The sequence below is a fragment of the Salvelinus namaycush genome, chromosome 25 (genome assembly GCF_016432855.1).
Source record: "Salvelinus namaycush isolate Seneca chromosome 25, SaNama_1.0, whole genome shotgun sequence".
NCBI classification, from domain to species: domain Eukaryota; kingdom Metazoa; phylum Chordata; class Actinopteri; order Salmoniformes; family Salmonidae; genus Salvelinus; species Salvelinus namaycush.
The window spans coordinates 10,794,953-10,821,355 of NC_052331.1; the positions used below are offsets into that span (position 1 = coordinate 10,794,953).

Here is a 26,403-nt window from a genome sequence, read left to right on the forward strand (position 1 = left end):
TCTGTTTCCCACTTCCCTGTCTGTAAAATAGGTGTAATCATTCATGAGTGAAGGAATCATTAACTACAGACTGTCTATCCCCCCCAGACATTTCAAAGGGAAATGTTTGCTCTTGTTTATTATGATGATTATGCATTACTCTTTCTCACACCCCTTCTCACCCTTGTTTCTGTCTCTAACACACACAAACACACACACTCCTCTCTCACAAAAAGCAGCGTGTGTGAGGGGTGGGTTTGTGGAGCCTCCTCCATCCTTTGCCCTGCGGTCCATGACGGAGGATGAGACACGGCTGCCCTGTCAGTTCCAGGTTCAGGAGAACGAACAGGTAGTTCAGGTCAGCTGGATCAAGGAGCTACCTGATGGCACCAAGGAACATATCATCACCGCCCACCGCACAGAGGGACACACAGGTTGGTACACCATGCCCTCACACATCACGTAATCACTCAATCACTATCATAATGTTGTTTTCTTGCATTTGTTTACAATGACTGATGTTTACCAGAAACAAATCTGTCTCTTTGTCTCGTGTCTTGTTTTTGTATCAGAGTTTGGGCGGTACTCTGGGAGAGTGAGGTTTGAGAGCAGTCGCTCCATGGTGAACTCTGCTCTGCTCATCCTGACCACGGAGGAGTCTGATGAGGGGAAATACATCTGTCACATCAGCACATTCCCCTATGGGAACTTTGAGAGGAAGCTGTCACTCACTGTGTGGAGTAAGACACATTTCTTTAACCATCCTCCTTTTCATCCTAGATGTAAACCAAGTTACTATTTTCATTGTTATAATCATCATAGTAATTTCCACTGAAGGAACTCTCAGTTCTGACTGACCAAAGCCTTACTTAAAAACTCTATTTAACTGTATAAAATGCAATCTAATATACCTCAGCTTGACCGTGCCCCTCTCCCTCCCTTCCCCCCAGCCTTCCCCATCTCCTCTCTGGACCCGGTGGTTCTGGAGGAGGGCCAGTCCTTCCACGTGGCTGCCTCCTGCCGCTCTGTGGCTCGCCCTCCACCCCGCCTGACCTGGGACACGGACCTTCCTGGCCAGGCCCAGAACCGCAGCTCCGAGGGCGGGGCCGTGTCCACCCACTTCTCCCTGCACCCCCTGAGGAGCATGAATGGCATGCGGTTGGACTGCCTGGTCTGGCACCCTGCTCTGGAACAACCCCGCAGGATCAGCAACCGCCTGGTGGTGCAATGTGAGTTTACCCTCGGCTGTCACCATGGGAAGGTGCTAACTAGATGGCCATGCTAGGATGGATTAAAGTGACATTGTTTGTGTTGATAGTTCCCCCAGATGCATCTGTCACCGGCTTTGATGGCAACTGGTACATGGGACTGAAGGAAGCTGAACTCCGTTGTGAGTCTGGAGGAAACCCCAAACCAAAAAACTTCACCTGGACCAGGTATTACCTGTCTGACTCACTGTCTTTGTTTCTGTCTATGTATTATTTGCCTAATGTAACACAATCTGCATTATAAAATATACTATACAAATACTGGCGTGAAAAATATACACACACACACACACATACTTTGAAGAGTATGTCAATTAGGAGGGTGCCTTTCTCTCTTTGTTCCATTCAAGAATAAATAAAAGACATCGTGTCCAGTTACAGAATAAGAAAACCGATTGGGAGAGAGACATTTTCACATGAGTGAGGGAGCCATGGAGGGAGGGGGAAGAGTTGGAGGCGCATCTTAAGCACTTTATCAAATATGTGAGCCCTCTCAGTGGACCTAGTTCCTGGTGGGATCAGATACTTGCTCTCTATTATAGTCCCTAGGACATCTGAGCTTATTCCGGGGCCTCCTACTTCATAGTAGGGACAAGGGGTCGTCCGAGTCAAGACCGAGACCAGAAAAATGCGAGTCCAATTCAAGACCATGATTGTAATTTGTCAAATCACCACCATAATAAGAGTTCAAAATGTCCAGTATTTCTGTGTTCATATTTCAGAACAACATATAGATTCTTTAGACATTCAGAATAGTGAAAAAATCCATGCCGAGGGAAAATATAGCCGAACTACAAATTATTACTAACCCAAACACAGTGGGGAACAATTGGCCTTCTACGCCTTCATAGAAGGGCTAAGGATTTATAAAATAATTATAATAATATAATTAGATTATTATTTTCAATAATGTTCTGATCTAATCTCTTCAGTTTGTGTTGGAAATTGTTAACACTGAAGAGAAAAAAAGATCCAATCAGGATTTTTCTTTGCAGGTCTCTTGGGAGATAAATCTAGCTAGCTAAATCAGCCATTGACTAGGCCATAAGAATATACAGTAGATAAAGACATCTGCCATTGAACTGTATTAGGGCAACATTTAGTGGCGTGACAGTGGAACCAACCAATCACATTTTGACTTAATGGGAGGGACCGTTTTTACAAAAACTTATGCCTTCTTTAACTTTTACTTGGTACTCATCCCGGATCCGGGAGCACCCTCATCAGTAAAAAAGCTGACTAGCATAGCCTAGCATAGCGCCACAAGTAAATACTAGCATCTAAATATCATGAAATCACAAGTCCAAGACACCAGATGAAAGATACACATCTTGTGAATCCAGCCATCATTTCTGATTTTTAAAATGTTTTACAGGGAAAACACAATATGTATTTCTATTAGCTAACCACGATAGCAAAAGACCCAACTTTTTTTTTTCACCATTTTTTTACTGCATAGGTAGCTATCACAAATTCGACCAAATAAAGATATAAATAGTCACTAACCAAGAAACAACTTCATCAGATGACAGTCCTATAACAGATTTATTGTATAGCATATGTTTTGTTAGAAAATTGTGCATATTTCAGGTATAAATCATAGTTTTACATTGCAGCCACCATCACAAGTCTCACCAAAGCAGCTAGAATAACTACAGAAACCAACATGAAATACCTAAATACTCATCATAAAACATTTATGAAAAATACACGGTGTACAGCAAATTCAAGACAAACATCTTGTGAATCCAGCCAATATTTCAGATTTTTTAAGTGTTTTACAGCGAAAACACAATATAGCATTATATTAGCTTACTACAATAGCCAACCACACAACAGCATTGATTCAAGCCAACAGTAGCGATAACGAATAAACCAGCAAAAGATATTAATGTTTTCACTAACCTTCTCAAACTTCTTCAGATGACAGTCCTATAACATCAAATTACACAATACATATATGGTTTGTTCGAAAATGTGCATATTTAGCAGCACAAATCGTGGTTATACAATATGAATAGTAGCCAAAATGCAAACAAAATGTCGGGAGAAATCTTGGGAGAGGCACCTAATCTAATCAATAACTAATCATAAACTTGACTAAAAAATACAGGTTGGACAGCAAATGAAAGATACATTAGTTCTTAATGCAACCGCTGTGTTAGATTTTTAAAATTAACGTTACTACGACATACAGCGTGCGTTAAAGCGAGACCGCACCGAAATTAATGGCGGAATAATAGTTTAACATTTTTCAACAGAAATACGAATTAACATCATAAATAGTTCTTACTATTTGATGAGCTTCCATCAGAATCTTGTGCAAGTTGTCCTTTGTCCAGAATAATCGTTGCTCGGTTGTAGATTGTCGTCTTCAACTTTGGAATTAGCAGCAAACATTAGCCATGCGGCGAAGACGTGTCCAACTCACCATAACGCAGCACAAATAAAATACAGAAAATCGCAATATACTGATATAAACTGATATAACTTGGTTTAAAATAACTACATTATGATGTTTTTAACACCTATATCGAATAAAATCAGAGCCGGATATATCTAACGCCTATAACGAGAGCTTTTCAGAATGCAATCCTGAGGTCTGTCTTGCGCCATGACGAACGTTGAAAAGACTGCACACCCGGTTCCAAGAGCTTTTGTACGGCCTCAGATCTACCTAGACACCCCATTCCAATTCTCACTGCTTACTGACATCTAGGGGAAGGCGTATGCAGTGCATGTCGACCCATAGATTACATGCAAATTAATAAACTGACCCTGGAACAGAGTGCCCGATTTCAGATTTCTCACTTCCTGATAGGAAGTTTGCTGCAAAATGAGTTCTGTTTTACTCACAGATATAATTCAAACGGTTTTAGAAACTAGAGAGTGTTTTCTATCCAATAATAATATGCATATTGTACGAGCAAGAATTGAGTACGAGGCAGTTTAATTTGGGAACGAATTTTTACAAAGTGGAAATGGCGCCCCCCTATTGAGAAAAGGTTAATTAACTAGTTTGTAGCGGCTGCAGCAGGTGTTATCAAAGAGGATGTTGTTGCTTATTTGTTAGCTTCTCCCCTTTCAAGAATAACTTTAAACAATAAGTTAAGTTTCAAATGTTCATCATCTGGTGAGTGGAACTGGGTTTATTGCAGCGCACTTCCTGTTGTTAGTCATCTCTTTGAAAATAGCTTGTGTGTGAAACATTGTTGCATTTAAATTGGAACTGACAGCATTTTAGCATCATTCAATTTTATTAAAATATGTTCATATACACTCCCAGGAAGAATATCACACTTTTAAAACATTTTCTGACACTTCGATATGGTAATTTTCACGTTTTTATACATTCTTAGAATGTTTGGGAATTATGTGTATTAAGGCATTTGTGAAAATTATATAGCAGTATAGAGAGGGAAAGTGGCTGTATGTTTGGACAATTAATAGACACTGCAGTAAATAAAACCGAATAAAAACACCTGTCTTGTCCAGGACTGGAGTCTACACAGACCGGTGCTCTATAGCCAATCAGAGCTACAGTAGGCCTTTATGTAAACAAGCCATTTGCCACAAGGGCCTGCCATCATTCACTTTGAACTGGACTGTGTGTTTACAGGCAGTCGCAACAGCGTGACTTTAGATCATTAGAATGCATTCACCAAAAGCTACAAAATACACCTGAAAGGATTTCTGCAAAGATGTAAACACCACGGGAGTCCTCTTACATTTGGAAACTTTATAGTCCTATTGATCAAACAACCATGAAATGGTAGGCTCTCTCTCTATTATGCACATCAACAAGATCAACAACTAATGCTAACAAGAGCCAGATGAACTAAAACTAATAAATTAACATTAAAAACCCTGTCAAACTTTTCCAGTTAGTTGACCGTCAAAATTGCACTGATAAACGATGGGGAATTGTAGCCTCCTCGTCCTTCTGCAGCTTGCCTGCCAATGCATGCTTGTCCCAACCAAGCACCCAAGCTAATTGGGTAAAGTTGGCTAGCTTGCTACTTCCATAGACAAATGAGAGAACAACTGACCATTTTACTCGCCATGTTACATGTTATCTAGAGCGTTCTTGACTAATTATTACTTTTTTTTGCCTACATTTACTTACACCGGTCAAATTCAGCAGGTGTTCTGTGATCTAGCACACTCAGACGAGAGTGCTCTGACATCGGAGTAGATAGCCAGAGTAAATTTGTGAACGAAAGAGATATGCTTACTGTATAATAGTCATTCAAGTTCTTGCTAGCTAACCAAATGACACCTGCATCTCTAGCTGTGTATAGCCACCGAAAAACTATATGAGGGGGAAAAGTCACTCACCCACCCCTCCAGGGCATGACATGACATCCTCCTAGCAGCTAGCTAGCTAACATTAGGCTCCGTATTTTTAGCTCGATACATAAATAGATACACTAGCCTATTAGCCACGTTATGACTGACTTGTGATCATTGCTCTTCCTAGTTTGATTGTCTTGACATTCCCATCCTTAGTTACATTTCTCCGTTTTTGTCCAGAATATTGAGTCATTGAAACTGAAATGGTGCATCCCGAATGGTGGCAGGAAACAATGTACCAGGCCAGCTGTGATTTACAACCTGATAGCAATATTTTTTAGAGAACAAAGAAGTATTGGTGAATTATATTAATCATGCATTGAACTGCATCCATCTATTCTGCCAACAATGCCTTAGTGTACATCATGGAACGTTGAGTCAAATATAACCTATTTTTAAAACCTCTTATAAAGTTGATTTTGTAGCAGGAACTGGGAATGTTGTATGTTTTACTGATATTATGATTGTCTGTTTGTTTCATATCTGCAAAGTAGTTAAAACACTGTCAGTTCCACTGTAAACTTAAGGTCACCGGTTACTTTGTGTGCTAAACGTGAATTTCTTTGCAATGGGGAGTAGTAGTTGTACGTTTCGATTGGGACATGCTTAATGGTTGTGATTTTGTATTCTGATTGGGACCTACTGGCTTATTATGTCTGAGTTTATGGACTGCTTATCCCAAACATCATGCTGTGTGTGACTGCTGTCTTTCTATCAGTCCTATGCAGTGGTGTAGTGGTGACTGAAGAAGGTGGTATAGTCTAATTTTGTCAAAAAAGTTCCCAAATGGCCCGCCCAGCAGAGTAAAGACACCCTGTGTGAAACATCCTATGTTTTTTTTAATGAGTTTTCCTATAGATTTTTCAGATTTACACTCTCAAAATCCCACTTTTTTATAGAAAAAGGACAAAAATGTGATGGTCTAAGTCCACAACAATGCTTAAACCACATCAGTCTGATTGGATGGGCCTGGCTCCCCAGTGGGTGGGCCTGTGTCCAACCAGGCCCATCCATGTGTACACCCCTGATGCAAACAGTTCATGATGACAATTGCGCATCACAAATAGCCTACTAACCAACGCTTTGGACTTAACTTTTTCAATTCCTGGTTTGCATACCCATTCTTGCCTTAGTTGGCATTTACTGGTCAATATCATAAGTTGAAACGTTTTTCCTACGCTACCGATGTCATTCTTCTGTGAGATGCTCCATGTCAAACCAGCTGAGAGCTGTACTCTCTTGCTGCCTGTAGATGATATTCTTGCAGATGATATTGGTATTACGGTTGCTGTCCTTTCAGAATCACAAACCTGTCACACACTGAAGACCTATAGGTTCACCACTGTACTAACCTGTCACACACTGAAGGCCTATAGGTTCACCACTGTACTAACCTGTCACACACTGAAGGCCTATAGGTTCACCACTGCGCAAACATGTCTATAATAGATATAAAGACTGTTAAGATATAAATGTTTCAAGAAAGGAGTGTATATATTTGGCCTGGCGAAGCGGTTTTATGCACTGACTGAATTGAAGCTGATAATTAAGAGTTTTTTACTCAAAGAAATTACGAGTCCTTACTGTCCGAGACCTAGTCAAGACCGAGTACAAATGTATCCGACACTGAGACACTCAATATGTGGTGTGTGGACCGAGACACTCAATATGTGGTGTGTGGACCGAGACACTCAATATGTGTTGTGTGGACCGAGACACTCAATATGTGGTGTGTGGACCGAGACACTCAATATGTGGCGTGTGGACCGAGACACTCAATATGTGGTGTGTGGACCGAGACACTCAATATGTGGTGCGTGGACCGAGACACTCAATATGTGGTGTGTGGACCGAGACACTCAATATGTGGTCTCGAGTACTACAACACTGGCTAAAACACCTAACCAACGCACGCTGACCTATTGTTTTGATTTAATTACAGGCTACTACTGTGGCTTAGCTGACATTCTTGTCAGAGCTTTAAATTCTGGTAGTGTCTAGTTGAACAAAAGGCTTTTAATGTTGTTTTTTCATGATTTGTGTTAAAACTGTTGAATTGAGAATTGAACAACCCTGCCCTTACAAAAAAAAATAGTTTTGAAACTGCAGTTGAATATTGTATTTTGTAGGCAGTAATTGTAAATGAGAATTTGTTCTTAACTGACGAGCCTATTTAAAAAAATAAAAAACATACTCATCATGACTCATGGAATAGCAGACCCACTGTGTGAAACAATGGCTATGTCCACAACTGCAGGTATACTGCAAGCTTTTTTTCTTAAGGGTACCCACTGTGTCTGCCTTCATGGACATAGCCATTGTTTCATGCAGTGAGTCTGCTATTCCATGAGTCATGATGAGTATGTTTTTATTTATTTTTTATTTAAATAGGCTCGTCAGTTAAGAACAAATTCTCATTTACAATGACGGTCTATGAACAGTGGGTTAACTGCCTTGTTCAGGGGCAGAACGACAGATTTTTACCTTGTCAGCTCAGGGATTCGATCTAGCAACCTTTCGGTTTCTATCCCAATGATCTAACCACTATGCTACCTGCCGCCCCAGGTAGCTTAGTGCTATGTTGAGTAGGTTACATGAGTACATTGTTGAGAGGATTAGTATTAATGTGGGCATTCCTGTTTTCTGCTATTCTTTAATCCCCTGTATGTGGGTACATTTGTCTCCGTCTGCAGGGATGGTAAGGCTCTGCCAGATGGTCTGACTGTGGATGGAGCAAGGCTTCTGTTTGGCCGAGCCCTGAGACGGAATGACACTGGAGTTTATGAATGTGTGGTGAACAACGGCGTTGGGACAAGGAAAGTAAAATGTAACATCACAGTTACAGGTAAGGGGAAATAGGCAAAGTTATTCCTGTATTTTGGGGAGATCTGAACAGAAAAACATGACACTGGTCACACTACACCGGATTAGTAATATTTGTAACATTGCTGCCCCTTGTGATAATAATCTGAAATACAGATGTCACTAAAGTTGCAACAAAACTGCATCCTATATACATGGCACTGCAATCGCTACCTTTGGTTGTTTGTGGTTACAATTTTGTGTGCATTCCCTCTTTCCTTCCCACTCCCTCACTCAGAGACATCTCGGAGTGTGCAGGAAGTGATCTTTGACACTCTAGTGATGATCATTATAGCTGTGGCTGCTGGGGTGTTGGTCATCGTCATGATCATCGTCATCATTTTAGTCAACCGATACCACAGACGCAAAAACAGCAAATTAGAGATGGAGCTTAGTAAAAGGATGTGAGTTGATTTCCATAATACTTTGAACCCCCCCCCCCCCCTTCCCTATCCTTAAATACTCAAATCGCCCTCAGTTTCTGAAATGCTCTCTTTCACAGGTTAGAAATCAACACTCTCTCCAGACAGGCCTCCTCCAGGAGACTCAACTCTGTCAGCACAGACCCCAGAGGACAGGTGCAGAGTACTTTAAATTCGAACGCTTGTTTGCTCTTATTTTAAGTTATTAGTTATCGTCTACTTGTGAATGAGTGTCTGCCAGCAATAATTATTGTCTTTCTCTACTTTTCACCCCACCCACAGAATGAAGACTGTACACAACTCAGACTAGACAGTAGAATGAAAAAAAACCTAATGTCCCTTGAGGTGATAGTTCATAAAAGCTTCAACAATATTATACATTTATAACATTATGTACAGTATCATACTGATTTCATTGATGTTTAATCTGTGGGTTATTGCGATCCCTCTCGTTAGGACCATCCCATCTACAAAGGCAGTCAATCCACCCTCGGTGGGAAGTGGGGGACGGTTCGAGAGGATGATTTGGACTACATAGGCCGCCCCGTCCTGTACCAATCTAGCTGGCGCGAGTGCAGAGAGAGTATGAGGGGGGCTGAGATGGAGGGAGAAAGGGAAGAGCGCAGACGAAGGGTGGAGTCGTACCTAAAGAGCAGCAATATGTCCCTGGTGTGTATTTGTGTCCGAGAGAGGAAGAGGATACGTGAAAGTTTGAAAATGCACACTAAGTTTACTCTGTAATAACTGAAAGGCCTATCTGTTTCTCTCAATGCCACAGAATATGTGGCTCTCTATTTCTCAGGACTCTGGCCTTCCTTCCTCCCTTGTCCCCATGAAGCCCCAGGATCATGATGGCAGTGTGGGGCCCACAGACATCCCCCCAATGCTCAGCGACCTAGGTGGCCAGAGGGAAGGCATGACGGAAGGGGAAGACTGGAGCGACAGACAGGACGTGCTGGAGGTTGACGAGGCTGACTGTGACAACAGTTCATACCAGATCTCAGAGGCACTCTCCAACCACTTCCACTACAGTAACGGGTTCCTGCGGCCCAAACCACACTCCAACGCCATCCTCCTACACCCCAGAGGACAGAACATATAGACAGGGGTGAAAGGAGTTTGTTGAAAAGGGAACTGCCCTCTGCTCCACCCTAACCCAATGGTCATGGAGGCCTGTTATATTGCAGCATCGCTTTGTCAACTGTAAACCTAGTCTTGTCTAAGCACTTATCAGTTGTGCTTGTGCTGTCATTTTAGCTAACCTTATAGTTGTGATATACTAAATATACCCTACCCTTGTGCGTTAATGTTATTTTCATGTTTCTTTCTATTTTAAAAAATCAAAAGGGCTGTTTGAGAGAATTCTCATGTTTATTCATAAAAATGTATGCACTGTTAAAAGCATGTCCACTGTCGTTTTTCTCTCCAGATGTGTTAGTCTCTGGCATAGTTTTAAAAAGACGATGGAGATCTGGCTCTAGATATCGTTGTTCCTTTTAAAAGGTTACAAGCAGGGGGCTGTGATCCCTCCCTACAGTATATTAGCACCACTAGTTTAACAGTTGTGGTAGGGGATCCCTGCTCTCACTTTACAAAATAGAAAGACAAAAGTAACACTGCTGCTTTCTGCACGTGTCTTGACTGTCTTCTCATAAACTCTGTTCTCAGTCATTGGAAAATGTTTGTCAATAGCTAGGTTTCCATCCAATTGGCGACAGATTTTCATGTGAATATTCTTGAATCCGAATAAAATATTTGTATTTCCAACGTGTTTACCCCAAACTGACTTGTTTTCATGTACCGAAATAAAAATCTAAAGTTCAATGCGTTTCCATCACATTTTCAACTACCGATAGTTTGGTCACAAAAACAGTTGCGTTATATAGCAAATATGCCTACTCTGGTCTTGGCATGTGCGCTATAGCCAACAGCTCGCAGATACAGTGCGGGTAGGGTAGTCTACATGATGAGATTATGGATATTTGTATTTGTCAAACACGGTAGTCAAGCATTGATCATCATGTCACCAGAATAAGACCCTCGATATTTATTGGAAAGGAGCATCAAGATCACCGTGCACTTTCATCACCTTCCCACTGGGCATAGACAATTTCAACGTCTAGTTTATATTTACATTTGGTTGTCAACTACTGTGAAATGTCACCATGTCATTAGATTTAGGTTAAAAGTTGGATGAAAAATACAATTTCGTTACAGTTCTGACTTTTGGCAAATCCAATCAGTTTTCCATGTTGATTCAACGTCATCAGATTACATTTTTGTTGTTGAAATAACATGGAAACAATGATGCAACCAGTTTTTGCCTATTGGGCTGTGAAGTTTATAACTTAATCTGTAGCCTAATAAACTGCATGGTTTCCCAAGTCGTATGGGAGGACCACCCACAATATAATTGTGACTCCAAGTTTACTTTGGTATGGTTATTATATTAATATTTGCACATAAAGGTGTTTCCACTGTCATTTCTCACATAATACATTTTACAGACACAAAAAGGTAGAACAAACAAATGATCTGTCAGAATTTATGAAATTGCACTGAAACATCACAGCCGTGACTTTGTTTTAATATGGTATGACTTTACTCGCATAAAAACTGGATGGAAACGTGGTTAATGAGGTTGTTTCATAATGTGTGGGGCGTGCCCCAGCTGGTTTCTCTAGAATGTTCTTAATTGTCTCGTCATGGTGATGACCATCAGTAGACCGTTTGCTTTGCTCTGAGACCCCTGTGTACTCGCTGGTGTGTGCGGAGATTACTCTGCTGAGCAAAACACCTCCCACACGTCACACAGTTGTACGGTTTCTCTCCCGTATGAATCCGTTGATGCATCTCCAAGTGGCTGACCCAGTCAAAGCTCTTTCCGCAAAAGGTGCAAACAAACCGCTTCTCTCCTGCTGGGGTTCCCTGTGGGGCTACTTTTGCTGAGTTGAAACCATTTGGGGCAAACGAGAATACATTGTTTAGCCAAACGTTGGAATATGCTCCACTCTCATTGGCTCGCGTTTGTTTGTCTGATGGCAGTCTGGTAGTAGTTCCATCCTCCCTTCTCTCTGGGTGCATAGTTTGCTCTCTGTGCTGACCTGGTTGTGCCTGAACCAAATCTGTAGAGGTCCTACTTCGGTCATTCCAAACAGACTGTGCTCGCATCTCTTCTTTCATTAGTCTGTTTATGTACCCCATCTCTGATGATGGATCGCTATCCAGACCCTGCACTGCACTTTGAATAAGCTGTATGTCTGTATTGAGATCCTGTGTATATTGTTCCGTACCATATGCGCAATCTGGACCCTCAGAGTCACAGTTGATCTCTGATACAGACGCCCACAGATGACTCTCTCGGTCATCCATGGCAAACTCCGTTTCCTGATGATCTGATCTCTCTGTACCATGTTCACTTCCTGATGTATGTAGTGAAATAACGTCATACTCCTCCTCTTGCTCGGTCTTCACCACTAATTCTAGTCCACTACCCTTCTCCTCTTGGTGGCCAGACCTGTACTGTTCATTAAGACCCTCTACTGATTCTTTAGGTGGCGGTGGTCTATTTTGATCCAGTTGGTCATCTTTAGGTGTGAACACTTTGTCTCTCGCGGTCTGCTCAAATGAAGTCCTTTCACCAGCATCCTTATCAGACCCCTTGGACCCTAGGAAAGGGTTAAATGAACTGTCAGTATATGTCAAAAACTATGTAAAAGTTCAGAGAGCACTGAGCAATTGAACAAGGTCAACAACTGAAATCAATTATCTACACTAACTAGGCATAAATGTCAGTCATATTGTTAATACTTTATCTTTTTGAAGAATTGACCCTTTAGTTGAGATGGACAGAAACACATTTCAGATAGGTCTACTCAAATGCACCTTTCAAGTGCTAGTCTGAACTAGGAAAGTCGGAAATGTCCACCTTGCTAACTGGTAGTAGTAACGTATCATCAAGTTGGAAATTTCCGAGTTTCCTAGTTCCGACTAGCATGTGAACATGGCATACCTGAACCAGTACCTGGGCTTGGGGATAAGCTGAATATGACAACCTTTCCTCTGACGCCTAGAATCCTTCAATTCAAATGCCGCGTTCACATCCTAATCGGAGGTAGGAAACGCGGACATTTCCGACTTGCTGATTCGTTGAACGCGGCACGTGTATCGCTACAACAGTTAGCTTGTCGGAAATGTCTGAGTTTTCTTTTTCCGACTTGCAATAGAACGCGGCAAAAGTCCCATTAACTCTTCGAACGTTATGTCAAAATAGGTTCTGTACTCACCAAAATATGGAGTTTCGCAGAGCAGCTAATCATTACTGCCGTTACGCACGGTATGTTCTTCCAATAAAATCAATGACATTTCGGAATATTGTAATGCTGGTGGATCAGCCTGCGAGACAGTAGTAATGAGTGATTTTTTTGGAGGTGCCGAAGGTGGTTTTGGCGCATGCGGTAAAAAACTAAATAAATAGTCTTATTTACCTTTTTGGGGAGTACATACCGTGCGTAAGGGCAGTAATGACTGTAGTTGCTCTGCATAACTCCATATGTTGCTGACTACCCAACGTGTTTTTTTACATTATAACGTTTATGGAGCTGGTTAATGAGTCTTTAAATTGAAGGATCATGGGCGTCAGAGTGCTCGTCATATGTATCGTCTCCTCAAGCCTATGTACTGGTTCATTCTAAACACAGCTAGCTAGTACAGTCTTAGAAATAAAATCCATGTATTATATTGCTATGAGTATAGTAAACACGAGCTGACTCACCCTGCTCTGTTCTGCTGGAAAACAAAGAGCATGTGGAATATGCTTCTCGCGCTTTGGACGTCGTCCTTTGCCGTTCGTTCTCCATAAACAATAATTTTCTTTTTAACGCTTCGATTTCATTTTCTCTTCGACACATTTCCAAGCGTAAAACAGTAAAACCATCATCGAACATTTTACTTATTTCTGCCACCGCAGCTTTGGCTAACACATCCATAACCGAGGTTAATTTGGTCTGAAAGGTAACACAATTGGTTATATTCTCCTGGAACAACATTTTATGTGACTACTGTTATGTTTCTAAAGATAATGTTCAGTCGGAAAAGACAATACAATAGCAAGCTACCAGAGACGGAAGAGGAAGCGACTCGCTGCTTTTTTTCCTGTTTCCATGGAAGTCAGACCCAGCTGCTATTGCATTGGTGTCTATGGGAGACACACCCAGTTAAGTATACTTTTTGGGAAGGTAAACTGCCTGAGTTAACTGTTAACCACTTTTGCTAGCTACCACCAATGGGTCTTTACTTCCGCGACAACAAAGGATGGGGGAAGCGCGTGGTCATATGATCATTAAAGAGTCCTACGGTGTCCGTAGAGGACATAAACAGACCGCGAGCTCACCTGTCTTTTCTGTAGCCAGATACATGGCACAGGCACGTAATACTGTTTCTTGCTGCTCTGGACACCGACCACGCATCTTAAACACGCAAACACACACACACACACACACACACACACACACACACACACACACACACACACATAGTATTAGCTAGTTGTCCACAAGAGTTGTTCCACGACTTATTGGGTAAGTTTGCGTCCCTGTTAATGTCTCTCGGAGATTAAAAAAATAAATATTTAACCTTTATTTAACTAGGCAAGTCAGTTAAGAACAAATTCTTAATTACATTGATGGGCTGTACTGTAGTAATGCACAGGGAACAGACTACAGTACTATTGTCTCCTGAACCAATCTACCATTATGTACCATCATCACCAATTCAGACTGGTTTTCTGGCCAGAACAACATTGGTGCATTATACTATGATTCTGGACTGATGTCATTCATTTATTGAGCAAGTTCTCTAAAGCACACAACTGCTACTCAACCAAACTATACAGACAACAATCTTTATCTGAGTTGAGTGAACCTTTTTCACTTTTACTGCTCACTTTTCCAGAGAAAGGCTCAAACACAGGGATAGCTTTTTGTGTTTTATTTAACTAGGCAAGTCAGTTAAGAACAACTTCTTATTTACAATGACAGCCTAGGAACAGTGGGTTAACTGCCTTGTTCAGTGGCAGAACAACAGATTTTTACCTTGACAGCTCAGGGATTTGATCCAGCAACCTTTCAGTTACTGGCCAAACGCTCTAACCACTGGGCTACCTGCCGCCTGCAGTTTGTATGTTTTACACGGACTGTTTAAATAATGAACCTGGGAATGTCTTGCCAGTCAGGTACTGTGTTTAATGTTTGTCCTAGATGTACTGTAAAAGGCCCGGACCCTCCATGTGCTGTGTGAATACACAGGTTGGCATTTTTTGGGATGACTTATGTACTGGAGGCAGCTCTGCAGGGTAGTCACTAGCTGACACAGCCACAATGTCATAAAATCAGATTTTAAACCTAAACTTAACCGAACTGCTAACCTTTTGCTTAACCTTAGCGTATTTTTGTTTTCATGAATTTTTTACAATGTATAGCCAATTTTGCCTTTGTCGCTGGCCCATTAGTAGAAATCGCTCAGCTCTGCCTCCAGGACAAGATACATCCCAATAAACGTAAACTTCCTGCGTGCATGTGACCTAACAGTCAGTAGACTTTTCTTCCACCAGAGATAAAGGCACTGGCTTTGCGCCATCCTCATGGGGCCCGGGATCAGCAAGCCGCACCAGGGAGGCTCTACTCCAACTACCAGCGACAGCATGGAGAACAGACTCCTGCTCCAGGCCTCTGTGCTGCCTAAGGCCCTCTCTGTGACCGCATGTGCATCACAGCCCTCCTCCTGCCAGTCCCTCCAGCCCTCCAGGCTAACATCCACCACATCCTCCCTCTCCCCCACCGCCTCCTCCTCCCTCACCTCTCCACTCATAAGCACAGAGAACCAATTCTTAAAGAGGGGTTCACTCCTCTTCACTCATTCCTCCTCTCTTCCCTCTCCCCTCTCAGTCCTTTGTCCTCTTCATCCCTGCCACCCTCTAGTGGTGTCCTGCCTCCTACTGGCCTTCCTCCTCCTCCTGTTCTGGATGAATAATGGGAGGATGAGGAAGGCAGTCTGCCTGTAAGGACGTGCTGTCTTACTCTGAAGAGATTTGTGTGGTATGTGGCCCCATAAGCCCATCCCTTCTTTCAGTCTGTTTTTTGTGGTGTAGTTTATCCAAGGTCCATTCCAACACAGTCAATCTTTGAAATAAAATACATTTGTGATGCTCAATTTATTGGTTAAGTGATTCTGAGTCAATATGTTCCTCTGACAATGTAAGTTAATGGCAGTATACAGAATGTGTTCTCCTTCTTCCTCATGACATGTCAGGATTCTGACTAGGACAGCCTCATGGCTGAGGAGATTGAGGTGTCCACAGAGATGCATGTTCTGGACATGGTATTGGATGAAGAGGAGCTGGACCAAAACATGTCAATTGGGGAACAGGAGTTTGGCTTATTATTACATGCCTTATTATTTATTTTACTGCTGCTCTTTAATTTTTTGTTACTTTAATTTATTTATTTTTCTTAACTGCATTGTTGGTTAAGGGCTTGTAAGTAAGCGTTTCACTGTTGTATTGGTGCATGTGATCATTCTTAATTTTTTTATTTGATACCTGATTAGTAATATTTGTAACATTGCTGCCCCCTTGTGATAATAATCTGAAATACAGATGTCACTAAAGTTGCAACAAAACTGCATCCTATATACATGGCACTGCAATCGCTACCTTTGGTTGTTTGAGTTTACAATTTCGTGTGCATTCCCTCTTTCCTTCCTACTCAGAGACATCTCAGAGTGTGCAGGAAGTGATCTTTGACACTCTAGTGATGATCATTATAGGTGTGGCTGCTGGGGTGTTGGTCATCGTCATTATCATCTTAGTTAACTAATACCATAGACGCAATAACAGGACATTAGAGATGGAGCTTCGCGAAAGGACATGAGTTGATTTCCACAATACTTGGAACCCCCTTTCCCTATCCTTAAATCCTCCTTAGTTTCTAAAAAGCTCTTTCATAGGTTAGAAATCAACACTCTCCAGATAGGCCTCCTCCACAAGACTCAACTCTGTCAGCACAGACGACAAGTACAGAGTACTTTCATTTCAAACACTTGTTACTCGTATTTTCAGTCATCTCTCATTTTCTTAGAGGGGCCATTTTCAGTTATTAGTTATCATCTACTTGTGAATGAGTGTCTGCCAGCAATCATTTTTGTCTTTCCCTAATTGTCACCCCACCCACAGAATGAAGACTGTACACTCCTCAGACTAGACAGTGAAATGAAAAAAAGCCTAATGTCCCTTGAGGTGATAGTTCATAAAAGCTTCAACAATATTATACATTTACAACATTATGTACAGTATCATACTGATTTCATTGATGTTTAATCTGTGGGTTATTGTGATCCCTCTCGTTAGGACCATCCCATCTACAAAGGCAGTCAATTCACCCTCGGTGGGGGACGGTTCGAGAGGGTGATTTGGACTACCTAGGCCACCCCGTCCTGTACCAATCTAGCTGGCGTGAGTGCAGAGAGAGTATGAAGGGGCTGTTTGAAAATGCACACTAAGTTTACTCTGTAATAACTGAAAGAACTATCTGTTTATCTTAATGCCTCCCAATATGTGGCTCTCTATTTTTTAGGACTCTGGCCTTCCTTCCTCATCCCCAGGACCAGGATGGCAGTGTGTGGCCCACAGACATCCCCCCAATGCTCAGTGACCTGGGTGGCCAGAGGGAGGGTGTGACCGAAGGGGACGACTGGGTCCACAGACAGGACGTGCTGGAGGTTGATGAGGCTGACTGTGACACCAGTTCTTACCAGATCTCAGCGGCACTCTTCAACCACAGCAATGGGTTTCTGCAGCCCAAACCACACTCCAACACCATCCTCCTACACCCCAGAGGACAGAACATCTAGACAGGGGTGAAAGGAGTTGGTTGAAAAGGGAACTGGCCTCAGCTCCACTCTAACCCCATGGTCATGGTGGCCTGCTACTCACTCCTGTGAACTGAACTTGGATACAGTTGGACTGAAGTGAGTGTTTGGCAACCTCATGTTCACATTAATTGCCATTTTTAGGTTGACTTTGTCCTTTTTTTCCATCAGCATGGGCTTCTTGTATACAGTGCCTTCAGAAAGTATTCACACCCCTTGATTTGTTGTGTTACAGCGTTATTACAAATGGATTCAATTTAGATTTTTTTTGTCACTGGCCTACAGACAATATCCCATGTCAAAGTAGAATTATGTTTTTTGATTAAACATTTTTTATGAAAAGCTTAAATGTCTTGAGTGAAAAAGTTTTCAACCCCTTGTTATGGCGAGCCTAAATAAGTTCAGGACAAAAAAATCTGCTTAACAAGTCACATACGTTGCATGGACTCTGTGTGTAACACTGTGGTTTTTGAATGACTACCTCATGCCAGTACCCCACACAATTATATGTAAGGTTCCTCAGTCTAGCAGTGAATTTCAAACACAGATTCAACCACAAATACCAGGGAGATTTTCAAATGCCTCTCAAAGGGCATAAATATAAAATGTCTTGTCCATTCACCCTCTAAATACATGTCTCAAGGCTTAAAAATCCTTCTCTAACCTGTCTCTTTAACAAGTGACATCAATAAGGGATCATAGCTTTCATCTGTATTCACCTGGTCATTCTGTCATGTTCTATAGTTGCCATGGTGCCCTAGCTTCACAATTCCAGGTGAAGCTGGTTGAGAGAATGCCAAGAGTGTGCAAAGCTGTCAAGGCAAAGGGTGGCTACTTTGAAGAATCTCAAATATAAAACATTTTGATTTAACACTTTTTTGGTTACTACATGATTGCATGTGTTATTTCATAGTTTTGATGTCTCACTATTATTCTACAATGTAGAAAATAGTAAACCCTGGAATGAGTAGGCGTGTCAAACGTTTGACTGGTACTGTATATCTAGTGTTTTAGGGCCACGAATTTGCAGATTTACTGACAGGTTAAAAGTCTTTGGCTTGGCTAACTAGCTAGCTGGCTAATATTTTTGTTTGAAAAATGCATCTGGACACATTACCAGCCTTTTTGTTTCTTCTGGCTGCCAATTCCCGATCTTCTGAGAACAATTTTCAGGAGTCGCCTGAAACGTGAGAGGAATGGGAGATGCGGGAATATAGTGCTAAGAGAGAGCGCTCGTAGTGAGGACGACTGGCTACTATTGTGAACTTTGTGTGGTGAACTTTCTGGTGTCCAGAGCTGCTGAGGCATCACCCAAGTGGGTGCTACACAGACTGGAAGAGAAGAAGACCAGTGGCTATAAGAGTCAGGCTGGTTCCCAGACGTGCCCTCTACAAGATCATCAACAGACTCCATCACCATCCTCTGACCAGCTCTCTCTGCTCAAGCCATGAACTGACCCTCTCCATCTTCAGAGGATGCAGCTTTCAAAGACTTGGCCTCTATTGGTTCATCTGTCATGATATATTGCGTGTTTTTTTTGTTGCTCTTGAAGCACGGAGATTCTATGAAAAGCGCTATAGAAATTGTATAAATTATTATATTATGGAAAGAGCAGGTGTTAATGTTTTGTATTCTCAGTGTATTTCAACAACAACAAGGGCTCAAAGTTCAGAGAATTTATGTTTATTCATAAAAATGTATGCATTGATATTTTCTCTCCAGATGTGTTGTCTCTGGCATAGTCCTACAAAAACTAAAAAGACGATGGAGATCCACCTCTTGATAACTGTTCCTTTTAAAATGTACAAGCAGGAGGATGTAAACCTGTAACTTTAACTCCCTACAGTATATTAGCACCACTAGTGTAACAGTTGTGGTAGGGTCGCACTGCTCTCACTTTAAGAATAGGAAAACAAAAGTAGCACACTGCGGCTTTTTGCACGAGTGTCTTGACTGTCTTCTCATGAACACTTTGTTCTCAGTCATTAGAAAAAGTTTATATTAATGAGGTTGTGTTTCATAATGTGTGGGGCGGGACCCAGCTGGTTTCTCTAGAATGTTCTTAGTCGTCTCGTCATTGTGATTACTTTTCGTTTGCTTTGTTCTGAGGCCCCTGTGTACTCGCTGATGTGTGCGGAGATTACTCTGCTGAGCAAAACACCTCCCACATGTCACACAGCTGTACGGTTTCTCTCCTGTATGAATCCGTTGATGCATCTCCAAGTGACTGACCCTGTCAAAGCTCTTTCCGCAAAAGGTGCAAACAAACCACTTCTCTCTTGCTGGGGTACTCCTTGGGGCTACCTTTGCTGAGTTGAAACCATTTGGGGCAAACGAGAATACATTGTTTAGCCAAACGTTGGAATATGCTGCACCCTCATTGGTTCGCGTTTGTTTGTCTGACGGCACTCTCGTAGTAGTTCCATCCTCCCTTCTCTCTGGGTACATAGTTTGCGCTCTCTGCTGTCCTGGTTGTGCTTGAACCAAATCTATAGGGGTCCTTCTTTGGTCATTCCAACCAGACTGTGCTCGCATCTCTTCTTTCATTAGTCTGTTTATGTACCCCATCTCTGATGATGGATCGCTATCAAGACCCTCCACAGCACTTTGAATAAACTGTATGTCTGTATTGAGATCCTGTGTATATTGTTCCGTACCATATGAGCAATCTGGACCCTCAGAGTCACAGTTGATCTCTGATACAGACGCCCACAGATGACTCTCTCTGCGATCCATGGCAAACTCAGTTTCCTGATGATCTGATTGCTCTGTGCCATGTTCACTTCCCGATGTATGTAGTGAAATAACGTCATACTCCTCCTCATGCTCTGTCTTCACTAACTCTAGTGCACTACCCTTCTCTCGCTGGACAGACCGGTACTGTTCATTGAGCCCCTCTACTGATTCTGCAGGTGGCTGTGGTCTATTTTGATCCAGTTGTTTGTCTTTAGGTGTGAACACTTTGTCTCTGGCGGTCTGCTCAAATGAAGTTCTTTCACCAGCATCCTCATCAGACCCCTTGGACCCTGAAAGGGAAGGTTTAACTGAACTGTCAGAAGCACTGTAAAACAAAGTTGAGTGTGTACTGAACAATTTAACATAGGTCAACAATAAAACTGATACCCATTATCTACACTTGCCTGGAAACCTGACCTCGAATTGCATTGAATTCCACATAGGGCAGAAATGAGTGTTTGAATGTGGAAAGTTTCCCTTCACAACCTCTACAAGTCAGAATGTTGAACAAAATTATTTTTGAACTTTTTGATATTTGTCTGTGCGGTTGTTCCTTTTGGAGGTAGGAATGTGAGGCAATATATCCACAGGAAAGTATAATTACATCAACTTTTCTAAAGCACTGGCAGTGCTTTCGAATTTCTATCACCTGAAGCATGTGCACAAGATTTAAAAAATACATTCATGAGATGCACGCATACTTGCCGAGCTCGTGCTTTCATGGTTATGTGCATGCTTCAGGTGATAGAAATCTGAACCCGCTACCAGAGCTTTGTAAAGTTGATGTAATCATAATTTTCTGTGGATATATTGTGTCACATTCCTAACGCCAAAAAGACCAACTGCACGGACAGCCGGTAAAGTAGGTTAAAATATAATTGTATTCAACAGAGGTCGTGAGAGGAAACTACCCTTACTCAAACGCTCATTTCTGCCCAACAGAATTCAATGCAATTCAACGTTGGGTTTCCTGGGAATATGTACACTAGCTAGCCATTGAGCTAAATTATTGTCAGTTATGTTGTTAATACTGTTAAGAATTGACCCCTGAGTTGAGATGGACACTGGACAACAACACATTTTAGATAAGTCAACCTAGTTAGCTAGTACAGTAAGCAAGCACGCGCAGGCTTACCCTGCTCTGTCCTTCTGGAAGACGAAGAACATGTGGAAGAATTGCCTGCTTCTCGCAGTTTGGAACTCGTCGCTTGCCGTTCGTTCTCCATAAATAATTTTCTTTTCAAGGCTTCAATTTCATTTTCTCTATGGCACATTTCCAAGCGTAACACAGCAAACCCATCATCGAACAATTTACTTATTTCTGCCACTGCAGCTTTGGCCAACACATCCATAACGGATGATAATTTGGTCTGAAAAGTAACACAGTTGGTCATATTCTCCTGGAACAACATTTTATCGGACTAGTGTTATGTTTCTAAAGATAATATTCAGCTGGAAAATCCAATAGTTGGCTAGCTATCGCTTTACTTCCGCGAAAACAAACTGAGGGGAGGAGCGGATATACTTTTAAGGAAATCGGAAACTCCCTTGGAATCGTAATAATCCCAGCGATATTAGAGAAAGGAGGAGATGGGAATATCTTTTGGCAATGAATGGAGTCAGACTGTCGCCCAATCGCGTTTAAGTTGTCATGCTGCGTCATGCGGTTGCTAAACTCATCGTCACGATCCATTCTCAAAGTCAGGGTATGAGTCGAGAAACAGGCCTATTTTCCTTGAAAGTACAGTGTCCCGATTCCAAAGCTATACGATATTACAGATAACAAGTTAATTATCTCACGTCTCGGATTTGTTATTGATATTGTACTTCTTGTTTACGAAATTCATGCTAATGTTGGGTTTTTGAGCTAGCGCCCAATTGACTCCCATTCACTCCTTGTAGGAGAGCTCGTCTTGTCCCAGAATCACCCAGAATGCACCGCGCGGCCGTTAATTGATTACAAAGGAGTTTCTCATCTCCTCAAAAAGTATATCTGTTAACACACCGCGTACGTTGGCAATGGGTCGCTCGGTGTATTCTGGGTAAACTCCGACAAGGAAATATCTCCTTTTTTAATTTTTTAATTTTATTAACAGTAATATGCAAAACATAAACATAACAGCCAGAGGGATTCCACAAATAAATAATTAAAAAAATAAAACGAATCCACATTATATCAATTCAAATACAGACATATAGTGAATACATTTTTTGTACTTTTTTTTTTGTATACGTTTTAAAGACTAAATAGTTTTCCAAATCAGATTTAAAAAGGGGCTTTTTCTTCATACATTTTTATTTGTGTACGAAAATGTTTCCTCATAAAATAAAGAGATTTATGACATACGTTCAATTGTGGAATCAGTGTAGTAAAATAATATGTCAAACTTAGAAATATCAATGGTTGTATGCAATTTGAGGCCAATATATAGTTTTACATCAGCCCAGAACACTTCACTATATAAACAATGACAGAATAAGTGTTCAATAGATTGTTTCTAGTTCACAAAAACTGCATTCACTGGTAACATCAGGTATATAGAATCTATGGATAATCTTAAACGAGATCTCCTTTACTTTATTGGTCACCATAAATTTGTGTGGAGTGAGCCAAGCACGGTGCCAGTTTACATCAAACGATGAAGCCCAACAAAATATCGCAGAGGGAATAGACTTCCTGTAGAAAATATCCCTTAATAAACGATTGTTGAATTTCGTATCTAGTAGACGAATGCCATTCACCTGGATATCGCTTACAATCGGAGATATTCCAAATTATGCATTATTTTGAAGTCAAGTTTTTATCCCACTAGGTTTAGCTTTAATAACAGTGTCATATTCCTTGCTTGAAACCTCAAAGTCGTATCTTTCCATAAATTCTATCAGTGTAAATAGATTCCCACTAATATTAACTAATTGGCTGACAAGGACAATGTTTTTCGAGAACCATTTATGGTTAAATAACATCTTGTTTCTATGTAATATCGACCCATTGTTCCATATAAAACACTTATGAGGTGAAAAGTTCTGTTTATACAACAAACCCCAGCTCATTAAAGCCTGCTTGTGAAAAGCCGGCAGTTTCACAGGAAGTTTACCCACAATATATGGACATTGTAGTAAAAAATTAAGCCCTCCGAACTTCTGAAAAACAAAATGAGGTATAATATTCCAGAAACTATGAGGATTTTTTATGTACCTTTTAATCCAGTTGACCTTTGATATCTGATTGAAGAGAGTGAAGTCTAAGACATTTAGACCGCCATCACAAACCCTGTTGGTGATAACATCTCTTTTTATCTTATGTGGCTTGTTTTTCCATACGAAGTTGTACAAAAGCCTATCTAAGGTACAGCAAGTGGATTTGGGAATGTCAATAGATGAAAACAGATAGGATGCACGAGATAGCCCCTCAGCTTTGGATAAAAGCACCCTTCCTTGAAGACTTAAATCCCTCGCTAACCATGAGGATAATTTTTTGTTGTTGACAGATTCAGTTACAGGGTTCAAATTAAGATCATTCACAGCCTTAAGATTTTTGGTGATCTTTACACCGAGGTAGGTTACAGTATCTTTTTCAGAGATGTTACAATCTGCTGGATTGACAGCTCCTTTCAAAACAAACATCTCACATTTGGAAAGATTTAATGCCAAACCTGAGATTTTGGAGAACTGCTTCACGATATCCAATGCTAATCTAGCTTGTGACACATTTTTCAAAAAAAGTGAGGTGTCATCCACCAGTTGGGATATCTGATCTCTCTGGACTGGAATGTAATGCCTTGAAATGGACTTTTATGAACTAATGAGCATAACATTTGAGATACTAACAAAAATAAAAAGGTGAAATTGGACAACCTTGTCGTATTCCTTTGTAAATGTTAAACCTTGAGGATGTTCCATGACAGAGTTTGATACAGCTATTGCCACCATTATACAGAGTTCTAATAGCATCAACAACAAAAACGACCAAATTTCAAATGCTTAAGACAATCAAAGATACAATTGTGACTTACTGTATCAAATGCTTTCTGAAAATCCCAAAATAGGATAACAGGGAAGTAATCCAATAGATCACAATACTCAACCAAGTCTAACACCAGCCTCAGATTATTAGATATATGGCACCCTTTCATAAACCCTGATTGATATTCATCAATCAGATCATTCAAGCAAGACTTTAACATTTTCGCAAAAATTAAGGCTATAATTTTGTAGTCGTTATTTAGGAGTGTGATTGGACGCCAATTATCAATATTTAAGAGATCCTTGTGTGGTTTAAGTATAAGAGTAATAACCCCTTGCTTCAGACAGGCAGGTAGTTCTCCCTTCTTTATAGCCTCCTTAACTTCTTATGGCTGCAGGGGCAGTATTGAGTAGCCGGATAAAAGGTGCCCATTTCAAACGACCTCGTACTCAATTCTTGCTTGTACAATATGCATATTATTATTACTATTGGATAGAAAACACTCTCTAGTTTCTAAAACCGTTTGAATTATATCTGTGAGTAAAACAGAACTCCTTTTGCAGCAAACTTCCTGTCAGAAAGTGAAAAATCTGAAATCGATGCTCTGTTCTAGGACCTGCCTATAAATGTGCTTGATATGTATGAGTATACATGCACTTCATACGCCTTCCACTAGATGTCCCATAGGCTGTGAGAGGTGAAATGGGGTTTCTAGGTGTTTCTATGGTGAAAAGAGAGCTCTTGGAATGACATGACCCCAGAATTCCTCTGTCCAGGAAGCGCATAGAGGTCACCGGTAATGGCTTCTGAAAAGCAATCGTTATAGACGTGTTATATCTCCGGCTTTGATTTTATTTGATAAATGTGATCATATCATCGTAAAGTATGTTTTTTCAATATAGTTTCATCAGATTATTGAAATATTTTCGGGAGTTTAGGCGTCTTGCGTTCTCTGGGTATGGTGAAGATGGAGAGCTTCGCGCCACTTGGCTAGTTAGCTTGCTAATTCGAGAGGGAAGAAGGCCGTTCTAAAACCAAACAACGATTGTTCTGGACAAAGGACACCCTTGTACAACATTCTGATGGAAGATCATCAAAAGTAGGACCCATTTTATGATGATATTTCATATATCTGTCGGAATATGTTGACAATTATTTTGCGCCCAGATATTGGGCTCTCTCTCGTTATAACGTAAGCTGGATGTGGTAATGAAGTTATTTTTAGAATTCTAACATGGCGATTTCATTAAGAACTAATGTATCTATCATTTCCTATACAACATGTATTTTTTAGTAAAGTATATGAATAGTTATTTGGTCAGAATAGGTGAGTGTCATAAAAATATCCGGACATTCTAGGAAAAAGATGCTACGTTAGCACAATGTATAACCACGTATTTCAGCTCTAAATATGCACATTTTCGAACAAAAAAGAAGTGTATTGTATAACCTGATGTTATAGGACTGTCATCTGATGAAGCTTATCAAGGTTAGTCAAAAATTATATATCTTTTGCTGGTTTGTTACGATCGCTAACTTTTGCTGCGGGTAAATGGATTGTGTTTCTGGCTATTGTGGTAAGCTAATATAACGCTATATTGTGTTTTCGCTGTAAAACACTTAAGAAATCGGAAATATTGGCTGGATTCACAAGATGCTTGTCTTTCATTTGCTGTACACTATGTATTTTTCAGAAATGTTTTATGATGAGTATTTAGGTATTTCACGTTGGTCTCTATAATTATTCTGGCTGCTTTCGGTGCAATTTCTGATTGTAGCTGCAATGTAAACTATGATTTATACCTGAAATATGCACATTTTTCGAACAAAACATAGATTTATTGAATAACATGTTATAAGACTGTCATCTGATGAAGTTGTTTGTTGGTTA

General features: G+C 40.9%; 3 protein-coding genes and 1 long non-coding RNA gene across 4 annotated transcripts; 2 read left to right on the forward strand and 2 right to left on the reverse strand.

The window, feature by feature from the left end:
• The first annotated feature begins 271 nt into the window (after nt 1–271).
• Nucleotides 272–8,870, forward strand: LOC120020638 (nectin-4-like). The gene is made up of 6 exons (XM_038964348.1): nt 272–413; nt 552–719; nt 930–1,208; nt 1,298–1,415; nt 8,294–8,445; nt 8,701–8,870. The coding sequence occupies exons 1-6, from the start codon at nt 272–274 to the stop codon at nt 8,868–8,870; spliced, it is 1,029 nt and encodes a 342-aa protein (XP_038820276.1).
• Nucleotides 8,871–10,916: 2,046 nt separating this feature from the next.
• Nucleotides 10,917–14,180, reverse strand: LOC120020222 (zinc finger protein 473 homolog). Its single transcript, XM_038963746.1, has 2 exons — nt 13,659–14,180; nt 10,917–12,552 (listed from the first exon to the last, which is right to left on the reverse strand). Exons 1-2 carry the CDS (start codon nt 13,930–13,932, stop codon nt 11,603–11,605), a joined length of 1,224 nt encoding a protein of 407 aa, XP_038819674.1. The 5' UTR covers nt 13,933–14,180; the 3' UTR covers nt 10,917–11,602.
• An 825-nt stretch (nt 14,181–15,005) lies between these two features.
• On the forward strand, nt 15,006–18,154 carry LOC120020223. The gene is made up of 3 exons (XR_005472421.1): nt 15,006–17,177; nt 17,289–17,393; nt 17,515–18,154. It is a non-coding gene; the product is annotated as an uncharacterized LOC120020223 (long non-coding RNA).
• Nucleotides 18,155–19,470: 1,316 nt separating this feature from the next.
• LOC120020221 (zinc finger protein 473 homolog) lies at nt 19,471–22,033 on the reverse strand. The gene is made up of 2 exons (XM_038963745.1): nt 21,681–22,033; nt 19,471–20,835 (listed from the first exon to the last, which is right to left on the reverse strand). The coding sequence occupies exons 1-2, from the start codon at nt 21,955–21,957 to the stop codon at nt 19,811–19,813; spliced, it is 1,302 nt and encodes a 433-aa protein (XP_038819673.1). The 5' UTR covers nt 21,958–22,033; the 3' UTR covers nt 19,471–19,810.
• Nucleotides 22,034–26,403: the final 4,370 nt, after the last annotated feature.